This window comes from Mirounga leonina, unplaced genomic scaffold (assembly GCF_011800145.1).
Source record: "Mirounga leonina isolate KUSES-001 unplaced genomic scaffold, KU_Mleo_1.0 Mir_95, whole genome shotgun sequence".
Taxonomy (NCBI): Eukaryota; Metazoa; Chordata; class Mammalia; order Carnivora; family Phocidae; genus Mirounga; species Mirounga leonina.
Genome location: NW_023270865.1, coordinates 11,599,907 through 11,615,397, shown reverse-complemented (window position 1 = coordinate 11,615,397; position 15,491 = coordinate 11,599,907). Strand labels below are relative to the sequence as shown.

Here is a 15,491-nt window from a genome sequence, read left to right as displayed (position 1 = left end):
CGGCGGCGGCGGCGGCGGCGGCGGCGCCTCGTGCGCGCGGTTATTTATTTATTTCCGGGCCCCGGAGCGCTTATAATGGAGCCGCTGTCAGCAGAACCTACTGCTGCCGCCGCCGCCGCCGCTGTCCCTCCTCTTTTTTTTCCCGGCAGATCTTTGTTGTGTGGGAGGGCAGCAGGGATGGACTTGAGCTTGCGGATCTGCTGCTAGAGCAGCCGCGCTTGGAGAGGGCGTCGCAGCCGCGAGAAGGAGCCGCCGCCGCCCCGAGGCCCCGCCGGACCCGGCTGCGGTCCGCCCGCGCCCCCGCTCGGCCCACTCGCCCCGCGCCTCCCGGCAGAGTCCCCTCGCGGCGGCAGATGTGTGTGGGGCCAGCCCACGGCGGGGACTATGGTGAAATTCCCGGCGCTCACGCACTACTGGCCCCTGATCCGGTTCCTGGTGCCCCTGGGCATCACCAACATAGCCATCGACTTCGGGGAGCAGGTAAGCCCCGGCCGCGCGCCCCGCGTCCCCCGCCCGGCCCGGGCAGTTCCGCCCTGAACCCCGCGCCCCGCGCCCCGCGCCCGGCTCTCTCTGCCTTGGCCTTCGACACCCGGGCGCCAGGGGCTGAGAGCAGCGGGGAGTCACCTGCTCCGAGTCCCTTTTTATCCTGGAACATTTGGTTGGGCTTGCAGCTTGTCAAGGATGACTTTTCCAGCGCTCCATTTCCCCCTCCCCCCAATTATTCAGCAGACTTTTCCAGCTCTCTCTGGAAAATGTTAAAAGACCAGAGGGTTTAAAGCTTCACCTATAGAAGGGTTTTTAGTGCACAGCAGGAGTATTATGTAATTTGTTATTATGTAAACCTCAGATCTGTAAGTAAAATGTAGTTGCTAATAGCTCAAGTGCTTGGTTTCTCTTTATCCGGTGTTGGTGGTGATGGTGATGGCGATGATGGGGAGATTTTGTATTAGAATGTGTCCAAGTTGATTTTCCAGGTACTTCTAATTTTCTTTTTTTTTTTTTTTTTTTTTTTTTTTCTGCCCAGGTATGAATTACGGGTGCCCAAATGTGTCCTGATAAGCCAACCGTTGGCCATCTCTAGTTTGGGGTCTCTCTCTCTCTTTTTTTTTCTTTTGGTCCACTAAAGAAGGGGAGCACATTTTTGTTTGTTGCCTTCTCGTCTGTTTCTTTTTCACGTTTTCCCCCATTTCTTTCCATGTGGCGTCATTGCAAATCCCCAGAGCTGCAGACTCTCCAGCAGCGGGGCACTGGTACTCTGCACTTTGCCTGTAGGAACCGTTTTCGCAGAGTCTCCAGCGGGATGCAGCTGCATTTGAAGGCCAGGGAGGGGCTGGGGGTGGGGGGCAGTGGCCTGCCACCTTGACGGGCAGGTGTGGGAACCAGCCGCGGCGTGTGATGAGCCTCACTCCTGGTACTGTAGTACCTTACTTCTTGGCCTTTAAGTCGAGCGACTTCATAGGATTTTTGTATAGAAAATGCACCTATATAGTTGTGCACTTTTAGTTTTTAAAAACCCACTTTCAGAAGGGGGTTTGTTTGCTCTGTCTGATGAATATCTGCTTGGATTTGTCTCTCTGTACTCAGAACTTTCGATTGATGCAAGTCTGTAAGCTCACTAATGCTTAGCCCACATTGTAAGCTGCTTTTTACTTCAAATTGTCTTGCCAAGAAGTGTTCACAAGGTAGTATAGTCTCTAGAGACCTTTGGTAAGCCAACTAATTTCCTTTGGTGAACTATTATATTTTTTCTGTTGCCACTTTGACACTTTGATCACTAGGGTCCCTGAAGGGCGTCTCTGCTGCTCCGCCTCCTTCCCGCCCACCTTCCCTTCTTTCCTAATTCACTGGTGACTTGAGGTGTTTCCTATAATCCGTGGAAAGGTTCTAGGATCTGAATTTACTACACTGCCCTGCACATTTTAGATGAGTCAAGTGCTGTATGTTCACCTGCCCCTTTTACTATTTTAAGGCTTATTTTCTTCGAGCTACCCCAAAGGTTGTTAGAAAGCCCGTGACTGCTCACCTGATCCCTTACCCCTGAACTGTTGTAGTGTCTGTGCGTGTGTGTGTGTGCGTGTGTGTGTGTGTGTGTCGGAGAGAGAGAGCACGTACGCGAGAGCGAGAGAGGGAGAGAAAGAGAGAAAGAAAATTATATGGGATAACTGGTGAAGGTGAGAGTATTCTTTGTCGTAATTAAACGACCTGAAACGTACCATAGTATTGCCTCACATTTGCCTTGATATAATACCAGGCAGACATAACTAAGGATTTGATTTTAGTGTAAGTGAAAGGAACTCCTGAGGTCACAAAAGGGAGGCTAGAGATAAGAAACATTTGGTTTATCCTAGTGGGTCTAATAATGCAAACGCATCCTTGAGACATTGCTAACCTTTTAACATTGCTAATTATCATAGCTGACGTAAGCAAAGTACTAGAAGAATTGTCTCTTTGCACAGAAGTTTATCAACAAGTGTTGTTTGAGGCCCTTATCCCTTAAGTGCCGGTGTGTTTATGAGGTTATAGGCTGCCTGGTGGTAGAGATAGTTTGTCAGTTAGGGGGGAAGGAGTGGGGAAGGAATTGATAGGTTTCCAGAACCTTCTTTTGCCATCTGGTATCAGATAATTGTTTTGCAAAATAGTGCAAGGGTAGAGGGACAGAACTTACATTTCCTTAAACTGAAGGAAAAGAATTACAGTAGGAGTTGAAGAGTGACCTGGTCACATGTGGGTAAGAATAGAAGTGCATTTTCCCCCAACTGCCTTAAAACACAGCAGAGAGGAGGAAAATGAACCTATTTGCAAAAGTAGGTCTACTTTAGACTTCAGAAAATATTCTGCTCTTGACAGGGGTTTTTAATCGTGTTTTAGACAGATGGACATGTGTAGATCTCTGCCATTCTTTCAGAATGGGCAGGTGTATTACACCGTGCCTTGAGTGAACAATCCTGCATATTTCAATAATTTACTCATCTTAAAGTAGAGGGGTAACAAAGGAGGACAGAGGTCAAAGGTCAAAGCAGCCCTTGGGTCCCATGCCCTGGAGATGATCAAGAAATGCAAAATGCAAAATTAAAAAATAAAACATCTCATTAGCTTTTAAGTCTCTGACTTGTCAAGAACAAAAGATAGTAAAAGATGAGGGGTTTTTTTATGGTTATAAACGTCTCAGTTTGCTGTTTCTGTACAAAATGTGGATAGAACTTTTAAAATGGAAATCCAGCTATATACAGGATTCCATTGAAATTTGAATAAACAGCACATATGTGATTGTGTAAAAGAATTACATATTCATAAATTATCTCAGAGCTGTCAGTGCATGTGGGGAGGGGCTAGCAAGAAGCCTGCAATGATTCATCCAGAGCCTCCTGATATATGAACATTCAGTTGTATATAGATTTCCCTATGATTTTATGACTCAGTCGGGAGGAAACCCAAACATTATCTTGTTATTCTAACAAGACTAACAAAACCTATTATCACATTTTAAATTTTGGCAGTGGGAGTAATTTGGGGGGACGAGGGAGGGTTGAGTCCTACATGGGGGAGAAAAGCTATATGGCATAGAATAACCTGCTTTTTAATATTAAACAAAAGCACCATAGGGAACAATGAGAATCAATCCATTATTGCAGAAACTAAAATAATGTTTGTAGAACCCTGTAGGTGCAAGGTACACTTTACACTTTTTTTTTTATTCTTATGTTAATCCCCATACATTACATCATTAGTTTTAGATGAAGTGTTCCATGATTCATTGTTTGTGCATAACACCCAGTGCTCCATGCAGAACGTGCCCTCCTCAATACCCACCACCAGGCCAACCCATCCTCCCACCCCCCTCCCCTCTAGAACCCTGTTTGTTTTTCAGAGTCCATCGTCTCTCGGTGCAAGGTACACTTTATGATAATATCTAGAATTATCATTTTATCTCTATTTTTACAGATTGAAGTGAGGAAAGACTGAGAGGTTTAGGCAAGTGAAGTCACTTGTCCAAGATCACACAAGTATTATGGGGCGGAGCCAGGATTCGAGCCCACATCAGCTTGGCCCTTGGCCATTCTGCTCTCCGCCTCCCCCACTCGGGCCCACCCACTGAAATTCACCCAGGAGTTCTTAGAAATTTAGGAATAAGTTTCTGGCTTTTCTGATTCCCAGCCTGGGCTTAAACTTAATCTTGGCTGTCAAATTTTGAATTTTATGAGGTAAGACAATCATAAAAAGGGCTCTCAGGACCAGGGGATTCTGATCAAGAGATTCACAGAAGAAGAACCAAACTATACAGATAATTCATATTGATAAATCAACAGTGTATCTTATTTTGCCTTTGGTTAAAAGGGAGGAAAAAGATAAGCAGCAGATACTTCACAATAAAATTTTTAGAAATTATTTAGTCTTTATCACTAGAGCACTGCAAATTGCTAAAATAGATTTTGAACAATGTATTTCTTTAAAGTATCTGCATATGTCCATGTTGTCACCATGTTCAAAGGACTGTCATTTCTACTTAAAACTAAACTTGGTACAAAGTCCCTGAATTCCTTAAAAGCCAAGTTCACCAAATTATGTAGAATAAATCAGTGAACTTTGCTTTAGGGTACTTAATGGCGCTTAAAGTGTTAAATACAACTCCATTATGAAGGCTTCAAAGGAGTAAAGAAGGTTGAAATTGTTCTCTAAACTTAGGAAGAAATGTGTTCTGCCCAGTGTCAGGTAATTCACTCTCTCACCCCAAAATGATAACTGTGGGTATTTCCGATTGCCCTGAATGATTCACAGAATCTGGTTGGGTCCAGTACAATAATTCAAAGACCCAAAGTTTTTAATGTGTGAATGAAGAGCTTTGTATATGGATTGTGACAATTGGTAGAATAAGATGGGTAATAGGAATGTTAAGCTGTTTCTAACTTAGGGATCCTAGTGTTAGGCTTTCACAATACAAGGGTCTCAAATTACTAATATCACAAAATGGAAAAAAAGAAAGGCCCAGGAAAAATAGTTTAATAAATGTCCTTTTTGTCTACTAAGTAAAGAAACACATCCCCCCTCCCACCCCAGACCAGGAGGTACAAGAATGAAAAAGGGTGAGTGTCTGACATTGGCCACTGATGGAAGAGACTCCCCAGGCCGAGCTTGCCTTAAGTGATAATAAAACTGCCCATTGTATGTTCCACTTTGCAGAGTACCTAGAGACAGAAATGGCAACCTCAAGCCAAGTTTCCAAGCAACCGTGGGGGGAGGGGGGGAGTTCCCTTCAATTTATTCAATATTAATGGAATAGACTTCAAAATGCCATTCATTGTTTTCTAATTATAAAAATAATATATGCTGGGCGCCTGGGTGGCTCAGTTGGTTGGGCGACTGCCTTCGGCTCAGGTCATGATCCTGGAGTCCCTGGATTGAGTCCCGCATCGGGCTCCCTGCTCGGCGGGGAGCCTGCTTCTGCCTCTGACCCTCCCCCCTCTCATGTGCTCTCTCTCTCTCATTCTCTCTGTCTCAAATAAATAAAAATTAAAAAAAATAAAATAAAATAATATATGCTAACTGTCAAAAGTTTGGTTAAGTATTTAAAAATGGAGGGAAAAAGTAAAAATACCTCTGATTCCACCCTGAAGAAAAAAACTTTAACATTTTGAATATCTCCTGCCAAATTTTTTCCATCATAATTGAGATATGTATATGTTTCACAGAACACAGAGGCATTTTTCCCATATCACTTGCAAGTATTTAAGTATGATTTTCAATAGCAGCATAATATTTGATTATACAAGCATGCTATAATTCCCTTTGCTGTATATTTGCTTTTTGTTGTTGTTGTTCTTTTATTACTTATCGAGTACCTACTTTTTTTGCAATGGTATTTATTTATTTTTTATTACTTTTTATTATAGAAGAATAGTTGGCATACAATGTTATATTAGTTTCAGATGTACAGCATAGTGATCAGACAATTCTATACCTTACACAGTGCTCACTGTGATAAATATGGTCACCATTTGTTACTGTACAAGGTTATTACAATATTATTGACTATATTCCCTATGCTGTGCTTTCCATCTCCATGACTTATTTATTCTCTAACTGGAAGTCTGAACCTCATAATCCCCTTCAACTATTTCTTCCCCGATTTGTTTAAATGCTGAGGTTTCTTGTTTCCTGCGATATAAAGTTTCAGTGAGCATCTTTGTGTAATAAGCAGATAATGCATTTTTTCTGACTGCCTTGGGCTTTATGCCTGGGGTAATTTGGTACCTCTTTCAGTTTCTCGTTCATACATAGAAAATGAGGTCACTCTTCTCTGGCAGTCCATATTGAGTCAAGGACACCGTGACCTCTTTAGTCTAACTGATACTCTGTTCTCCATGGTGTTTCCCAGTTCTCTTTAGATGTATATCTATGTTTAAAGTACCTCTCTTTCGATGCACTTAGGTAAGTAGATTACTTCTAGAGCCACGGAGGTATAATCCTGCAGCGGATTTCTCCACTTATTTATTTCTTGACTGGTTTGATGACTAGCCTAACTAGTGCTTTGTCAGAATACTTCTTCCCAAGCATATCCTTCAAAAGATAATTGAAGTCTTCATATATCAAGACGATATCTAAGTCTCTTTCTAGGAATCCATCACATTCTTTGAAAGCAGTGAGTCCCGAGTCATATGGTTCATGGTACCATCTCACTTTTTAGCTGTGACAAACCCAGTGTATATGAGTGCTCAGTAATGTGGTTTCCATGTCTCCTTACTCTCCCTTGTCTGACTCGGGGCAGGTTATGTTAGGATGGGAGGATGAGAGACGCCACATGGAAAATCATTCTTCTTTAATGTCCTATGTGAGTTGGAATAAATAAACCCTGTGAAACTCATACTAGAGTGACTTGGCTGATGCCTGCATTTTAAAAAGTCTGGTATTTTTTCTCACCTGAGACTCTATGAGTTGCTGTGGAGACACAATAGAAATAAGGAAAACCCTGTTTTTCTGCAACAATATCTGGATATGAGCTGCCTACATGAGTGCATTTTTTTTTTTTTGATAACAGAAGCTTATCCCTTAAAATTCAAATCGTTGGTTTTCTTTTTCTTTCTTTAGTACGAGAATTATCATTGCTGAAAATACGTATCGCACATCTGTCCACCTTATTAAATAAATGCAGTATGCAAAACACCATGTAACATTTTTTGGTGTCTTGTAAATACCTGTTGTGCTGGGCAGTCAGGGATATCTGCTGACGGGTGGTAGTCAAAATACTTAAAGAGTTTGGCACTGACCAAGACAATAAAAGTAATAAAATAATAATAAAAATAGCTAACACACGATGAGTACTTTTTAATTTCTTGCTTCGGATCTGCCCCAGGCCTAAGAAACTAACATTTACAAGAATTCCATGAAACATGAAGATTAAATCATTTTGGAGGCCTCCTTTGGGAAAAAGCATATACACTTCGTGACACTTGCTTTCCTAACCTGCGCTGATTTTGTTTCTGTTCTGGAGACATTCTAGAGTCAGTGTCAAGCAAGTGACCGTTGAACGAGGGAAGCATTGCCGTCTTTGACATGGTCCGGCCCTCAACTTACTTAGATCCTGGTTAAGAAAACATACGTGAAACACTTCTGCAATCGGGGAGGCACCGATATATAAATGTGTATAATTGCACAGTGCAGTTAATGATCACACACGCAAGGTGCTCAGCAAATGCAGGAGAACAGTAAGGCTGTGCCCACTATTCCGAGGTAGCTGTCTTTTGGCTGGGGTCACCCCCTTGCCTCCTCTTCTCTAAAAGCCCTTGTCACTGAAGTGGGAAGCACCCCATCTGCAAGGGTGAATATAGAGTCACAGTAGAGGTAAATTAGCAGACTTCATAGTAAGCCATACAGACTCGGGGTTTCTTGTTGTTTGTTGTGTATCTGTTTTTTCCATGGTTTGGGGATCATTCAGCTGCTGTTCCAACCAAATACCACTCACGGTGCTAAGGGCAAATGAGCTTAAAATGACAAAGAGGACAGTTGTCTCGGTCAACTAACTGACCTGTGCATCACAACTTTCTGTTGCTTCTGTGTGATTGCTCCTTTATAACAAACATGTTCTCGAAGTCCATCCTGGGAAGGGTGAAAACTTGGTTATATGTCAGGGCCAAGGGGGTAATTTTCTCCCCCGGATAAGGAGTTATCAGAAACCATCTGCACATCTGGTTCAGGAAATACCCTGGGGTTTCTAGTCGGGGGAGTACATTTTGGTGTAAGTTAGCTCACAGGTCCTTGCTGGGTTTTGCATTTTTTATGGTATTTTGATAGCATCAGATGGGCCAGGCACTGGTAGAGGATTGCCTTTCTGTAAAGATGGGTTTGGTGCTACAAATGCGCAGCCGCCTCCTGACGTCGGTAGACCTCACTGTCCCCAGCCTCAGGGTGGAGGAGGGGCTGTGCGTGGCTCCTCATCCTAGAGCGGAGGGGGCGAGAGGCACCTGTGCCCACCTCCAGGCACACGCTCACCAGCACACTTCCTGTGCCTCATCGGGACGGAGACCACGGCTGGCAGGGGGGCCCTCTGACTCAAGGCTGGGAGAAAATTGAGAGCAAAAGTGGGAATCCTTGATAAGCAGTTGCAGAGGTGACTGGAAAGGAGAGGCTGAGGCCCCTCGGGACATTTAGCTGGAATGAAATGGCTGAAAAGCAGAATGTCTGCTGGCAGGTTAATGAGACTCTACCTAGGGAGCCAGGTGAGCTGAGGATGGGAAGGGGCCACCGTTGGCCTAGTGGCTGGGATTTCCAAGGATGTGAGAAGTAAAGGTCGCTTATTTTGTGAGAGACCCAAAGAGGACTGGTTTGGGTCCAGAAGCTTCGAGGGTCAGTAGTCCTAATGCCAGCATTTATGGCTGTGAGAGCCGGTCACTCCAGGTTACTGTCTTAACTAAGTGATCATGAGTCCATGTCGAGAAGCTTTTCAGAATCCCTGCTGTTTCTTAAAAATACAACATTAAGTCTGGGAAAGTATCTGAGCCTCTGGCTGTCCTTTTTACGATTTGCCATGTGGCTTCGGTGGGCCTGTTCTGTTTTCAGAGCTGCCTTTAAGACGATAAGAAGTTTGTATCCTCTTGAATGCTGCTCCATAAACAACCCGGAGATCTGTTGGCCACTGGGCCGTGCATTTTAATAGAGGGGAATAGTAGTGCAGAGAATCTAGAACAGCAGATTACAAAAAAAAAAAAAAAAGTTGCCTCACATCTGAGTGCTTTAAATGGCCTGGCAGGAAATTTGCTGTGGCTGGGACACGGAGGCCTCCCACCATATGTGGCCTGAATTTGACATTTTATAAAGACAGACTGGGCAGAGGACAGTAACAAATAACCATGCTTAATGAGAAAGAGGTAACATTTGCCTCCTCCTGAGTCTAGCCAAGCCCAGTGGAGAAGCAACCAGAAAGGCATCTTGCAGCCAGCTGGATCCGAAATAAGGGAGTCAAAGTGTGTCTTCTCAGCCCCAGATTTCACACTCGAATGTGGTTCCCCAGTGCACTCTTGGAGACCTTGTTTTTCTTGAAAATGGGTCATGGTGCCTGTCCCCTCCCTTTTTAGCTGCAGCATTGCATCATCTGGACCTGACAGATAGTCAAGATGTATCTCCTTTCTACTCCCACACAAAGGCACATACCTTTGGGTGTTACACCACCTGGGCCACACACCGATGGGGCTGTTGACCAAATCTGGGCAGGTTCCCTAGCACAAGTAGTTAGTCCACCGTGTGTTTACCAGACATCCCGAGACGTGGTTCAGCAGTGAGGAGGAAGGAGCTGGGACTCACAGGGGCAGTGGAGACCCACTGAAGGGCCCAAGGCAGACAGAGGCAGCAGAGGATCAGCACTGAGCTGCAGAACCACCTCTGTTTTTCTAGAATTCTTATTTACTCAAGTTTCTTCTAGGCTTAATGTGACTTCTTTCAGAAAGGGTTCTGGCAAGCCTATTTTTCATTTCTTTTTAAAAATCGAGGTATAATTTACAGTGAAATGCACAGGTCTTAAGTATACTGGTCCATGAGTTTTGACAAGTGACAAATGCGTATCTGTGTTACCCACACCCCAGCCAAGGTATGGAACATTTCCCTCGGCCCAGAAGATTCCCTGGTCCCCCAGGGGCAACCACTATCCTGATTGCTGTGGCAAGCTTTTTTAAGTACTCATGCAAAATGACACATGTGCATTTGGTCCCAGATAACTGAGTTTGGGGCCACTAATTGTTACTACAGCGTGTAGCGCTCGGTATTCTTTCTTCTTGCAAACTTTGGCTTGATATTGTAGATTTTTGTAGGTTCTAGCTGGGTGGAGAATTTGGCTTTCTGTATAAAATAACTTTTTTCCTTGGACTGTCTGGTGGTTTTAATTCTTCTGATGGTATGCATCCTTCAATTATAAGAACTGCTGATTGTTTTGATGTTCAGACATGATAAACATTCGAGTCTGATTTAAAAGATAACAGAACGGGGCGCCTGGGTGGCTCAGTCGTTAAGCGTCTGCCTTCGGCTCAGGTCATGATCCTGGGGTCCTGGGATCGAGCCCCGCATCGGGCTCCCAGCTCAGCGCGAAGCCTGCTTCTCCCTCTCCCACTCCCCCTGCTTGTGTTCCCTCTCTCGCTGTGTCTCTCTCTGTCAAATAAATAAAATCTAAAAAAAAAAAAAAAACAAAGATAACAGAACAAAATGTGGTAGACACATACAATGGATTCTTCCTCAGCCTTAGCAAGGGATGGGATCGTGATGTATACCCCCACATAGGTGAACCCTGAAGACATGCTAAGTGAATGAAGCCAGACACAAAAGGACGATTAGGGTATAATCCCACTTTAGATGAGGTGCCTAGAATGTCAAACTCCTAGGCAGAAAGTGGTATAGTGGTTGCCAGGCTTTAGGGGGAGGGAGCAAGGGGCAGTTAGCATTTAATGGGTTCAGTTTCAGTTTGGGATGACAATGTTCTGGAGATGGCCCGTGATGATGGTTGCACAGTAATGTGAATGTACTTAATGCCACTGGGCTGTATACTTAAAAATGGCAAAAATGGTATTTTTTATGTTAGATATATTTTATCAAAATAAAAAAAAAATTTTTTTTTTTAAAGATTTTATTTATTTATTTGAGAGAGAGAGAATGAGAGACAGCATGAGAAGGAGGAAGGTCAGAGGGAGAAGCAGACTCCCTGCTGAGCAGGGAGCCCGATGCGGGACTCGATCCCGGGACTCCAGGATCATGACCTGAGCCGAAGGCAGTCGCTTAACCAACTGAGCCACCCAGGCGCCCTAAAAAAAATTTTTAATTCACATCAAAAGCTGCTGGGAAAGCCTGTGGCTTTTGAAGAGGATTGGTCTTCTCAAAAAAATAACACGTATTAATTTTATTCTAGTTATATTCATTTTCACTGTAAAGGGGAGGGAAATCAATAAATTTTTGAAGAAACAAGAATCCTGTGCAAACCCAGCCCCCAGAGGTAGCGGCTGTAGGTTATTTTACCACGTGTTCTTCCCGCCTCCTTTTTTTTTTTTTTTTGGCATGTATTTTACAAACAAAATTGTAACCTCTTTCCATTTGCTATCATAAGCAGTTTCCCTTTAAGTATTTATCTAACACGTGATGATTAATAGCTTCTGCATGTTCTCTCACATAGATATGCCATAATTTATTCCCTTGCAGTCAGATGTTCAAGTTGGTTCTGTTTCGTTCTATCATGAATAATGGTTGGCAACTTTTTTTGGTACAGAAATCTTTGCACACATCTGATTATTTCCCTGGATTAATACTGGAAATACTCGCGTACGTGTGCCCGCTTTCCAGGCTTCTGCAGAAAGTTCCAGTTTGCCCCTGCAGGTTCCACACATGAATGTGCGTGTCTCTGGCCCCTGGCAGGCAGACCCTGCCTAGATGCTGTTTCACAGCCCAGTGGCTCCCGCCACCAGGAATCTCCACGGGAGTTCTCTCAAAGCCACATGGTGCCCAGCTCCTTCAAATGATTTCTTTTATTAAAAGCATTTTGTTTAATGCTGAGAGATCAGTTCAGTTTTCCATAATGCAACAACACTTTTAAACTGTTGCAAGACTCTCATTCTTTTCAGTGGGCAGGTTTTGGACCAAATCCCTACTCTGCAGGAGGTTAGACAGAAGCACAGGGAGGCAAAGGATTGTGTTGGCTTTACTTGCATACCGTTGGGAAAATACCTGTCCGGGCAGCTTTCAAAGCAGAGAGAAGTGCTTTTTTTTTTTTTTTTTTTTTTAAGATTTATTTATTTGAGAGAGAGAGAATGCATGGAGGGGAGGGGAGGGGCAGAGGGAGAGAGAGAATCTCAAGCAGACTCCCCTCTGAGCAGGGAGCCCGAAACAGGACTTGATCCCACACCGCTGAGATCATGACCTGAGCCAAAATCAAGAGTCAGACGCTTCACAGACTGAGCCACCCAGGCGCCCCAAGAAGTGCTTTTTTGATGAGTTCAGTGATGCTCAAGAAGTGTGCTTCCTAAAACTTCCCAGGTGAACACCTGGGAGAGGAGAAAAAGTTACCTTTCTAGATGCCAGGCCCTGCCCTCAGGCACCTGGCGTGCACCGTGGGGTGTCACCTTCCCACTTCAGAGATGAAGGGATTGAATGAATAGCTGTGCCCTGTGTCATTCAGCCCCTCGGGGAAGCAGCCAGGCTCCTGGGACTGATGGCTCCTGCTTAGTCTCAGAGGAGAATATTTGTGTTGACCGAGTTCTAGGGAAATGCAGAGCTAGTGATATTTATGGGAACTGGAAGAGAAAGTGTTCTCTCTTTCCTACCACCCTGACTATGGCTTCTCCTATTTAACCTGGTCTCCTGGCTATTTCAAGTCTACCTTGGAGAGCAGAGAGGGGAAATGGTTCACGCTCATTCGGAGGCGCACTGAGTTCCTGTGGCTTCTTGTTTCTTCCGCATACGTCTGCCCAGCAGTTCCTGGTAGTGCCACAGCCGACCACAGCAAGGTCGAGAGAAAGGACACCCACTCCTGACAAGATCCCTGGATTCTCCCCCCGTCCCTGTACCCACCGGCTCTATGACCTGGAGCAAAAACCTTGACCTCTGTGGGCTTCAGCCTTCCCAACTGTCAAACAGGGAGAAAGGGTTTGCACACCTTCATTTGGAGTGTAGGCCAAACAGAGTCTGGACACAAAAGTGCTTTGAAAAGTATGAAGCGCTACATGTGTCAGGGGGAGTATTGCTAAGACTTTGAGCCGGGCATGCTGCTGCTATAGCTGTTTATTTTTACAGTCTTGACTAGCTGACTTTTCCTGATCCTGATTCGGTGACTTGCAGTAGGGGATTTCTTAACCCAGAGCCAGCTGGGTCAGGACAGACAGAAGCATGCTGAAGGCTGATGCCGGAAACACTTGGACTTCACAGCATGTGTGCCAGCAATACTGTTGTTGCTTTTTTTTTTTTTTTTCCCACTTTGAGGCAAAGACACTTAATGCTGGATTTTCTCAGTAGTTTTTTATTTATTTATTTATTTTAGTTGAATTACTGGGATTTAGATAACATGTGCTTTTTGAAATGATAGGTTACATTTACTTTGAATTACAGGCTGCTGTTTGTCCCAGGGTTGGAGGAGGATGGCTACCTATCCCGTTGACCCCCTTCTCTAATTCAGACTTCCAAGTGGGACCAGGCCTTTCTCAGTTTTGTTGACAGTGATGGCAGTGACCCACCAAGGTGTTGACTAAGCTCAAGTACGGTGGGTGCTTCGTGAGCCGGCAGTTGTAACCGGTTTCTCCAGGTGCTTACTATACTGTTTCAGAGTGTTTTCCCTATTAAATAATGGGGAATGTGGAACACAGAGGGCAAGAGTGTTCATGAATGTGTTCATTCAACAAATGTTTCTTGGACACCTACTATGTCCCAGCACAGTGCTAGTCACAGAGGACAGAATAAGAAAAAGGATGGACACAATCCTTGGCTGTGCAGTGATTATCCCATAGGATAAGCAGACAGGCAGGCACTTTCTACAGAATGTGCCCTCCTCTGGGATGATCTCCTCTGCGATCTTGTAAGAGGAACCTTTACCTTTAAGGGTCAGGGAAGCTTTCTGATTGAGCTGCGACCTAAAGAGGGTAGTGTGTCCCTATTCTGAAAAGCAAGGGAATTCCAGGTGAGGAATGACAGAGGCTTCCTATGACTTGAACAGGGAACCAGACCAGGAGGGTGCAGGGGCAGGACCACAGGGAGAGCAGAACCCAGACCGGCAATGTTCCAGTTTGGCCTTGATCCTGAGAGCAGTGGGAAACTTTGAAGGGTTCCTAGGAGGGGTGTGGTGTGCTTGGATTTGCATATCTGAAAGATAATTTTGGTTTCAGCAGGGCTAATGAATTAGAGGGAGGTGAGACCTGGGCAAGGAAGCCATCAGAGAGGTGGCCTAGAATAGGGCTGGGGCGGGGAGGGAGAACCTAAAGGAAACACCTTCTAGAATCCCATGGGCTTGGCCATGGACGAGATGGGGTGGGAGAGGGCCGCCGGATGATGATGCCACCAAACATTACAAGAGCTGGTTTGGAGTGAAGAGAACAAGTTCCGTCGCAATCATGTTCATTTGTTAATAAGTTTAGTGAAATGTTTGAAATCGCTTGCCTGAGAGAGAATACAAAATATGGGTAATGGTGGGAGCTACAAAAATATCTTGTCTCTGTCTAGCCTTCTGTCTGTCTGCCTCTGTGTGTCTCTGTCTCCCCGTTCCTCCCTTTCCTTCCCTTTTTTCTTCCCTCCTTCTCCTTCCCTTCGCGGGACAGCTTGGTTACATCCTTTATAAGTGAGAGCTGTTGGCATTTTTACCTCAATGCAAATGCTATGAATATTCATTTTTCCTTCAACATGTAAAAAAATGCTTTATTATAATACAGTCTGTTCTCAGCCACTTGCCTTAATGAAATAGTGAGGGGGAAAATTCAACATTTCTGAATGTTTGGCATTGGAATCCATGAGGACTTTGGGGGAAGGAGATTTGTCTGCATCATCATGGTGCTGTGCTAAGGATAAGATTACATTTGCACCAGGTGCCTGGTGACAGCAGAGAGATGCCATCTGGAATTAAATTTGATGAGGCTCCCTAGTTTGCTCTTTCTGTATATTAAATGTCTGCTGGGTAAACAGTAGGGAGTGGACTAACCTTAGAGGGGTTCCTGTTATGCCTTTATGTTTGTTTATCTGTGTTTTAGTATTGTCTAGAGCTTACAGTCTGTTCATAATTCACAAAATGCAGTTAGAATACATTTTGCTATAGAAATATTATGAATTGTGCCTGGGTTTCCAGGCCATTCCACCGAAGTAATTTAACCCTTAGTGTTACTAAAATATTATATTATCTGCAGCGAGGACTAGTAGAAAACCATGCTGTTAGAATAGTAGGAATTGGGGAAAGCAGTAATGTTGAAAAACGTCATTTGTCTTAATTAACTTTAAGAACAGTTGGTTTGATAACAATGTAAGAAAGGTCATGGCTGGGAGAGGGGGAGGTG

At 44.3% G+C, this 15,491-nt stretch overlaps 1 protein-coding gene across 1 annotated transcript in view; it reads left to right on the top strand.

Annotated features, from left to right (window-relative positions):
* The first annotated feature begins 6 nt into the window (after positions 1-6).
* The window catches only part of ANKH (ANKH inorganic pyrophosphate transport regulator), a 129,644-nt gene continuing 114,159 nt past the window's right edge, over positions 7-15,491 (top strand). The window contains exon 1 of the mRNA XM_034998818.1: positions 7-480. Within this exon, the coding sequence (XP_034854709.1) occupies positions 385-480 (96 nt within the window). The 5' untranslated portion in view covers positions 7-384. The remainder of the gene's footprint in view (positions 481-15,491) is intronic.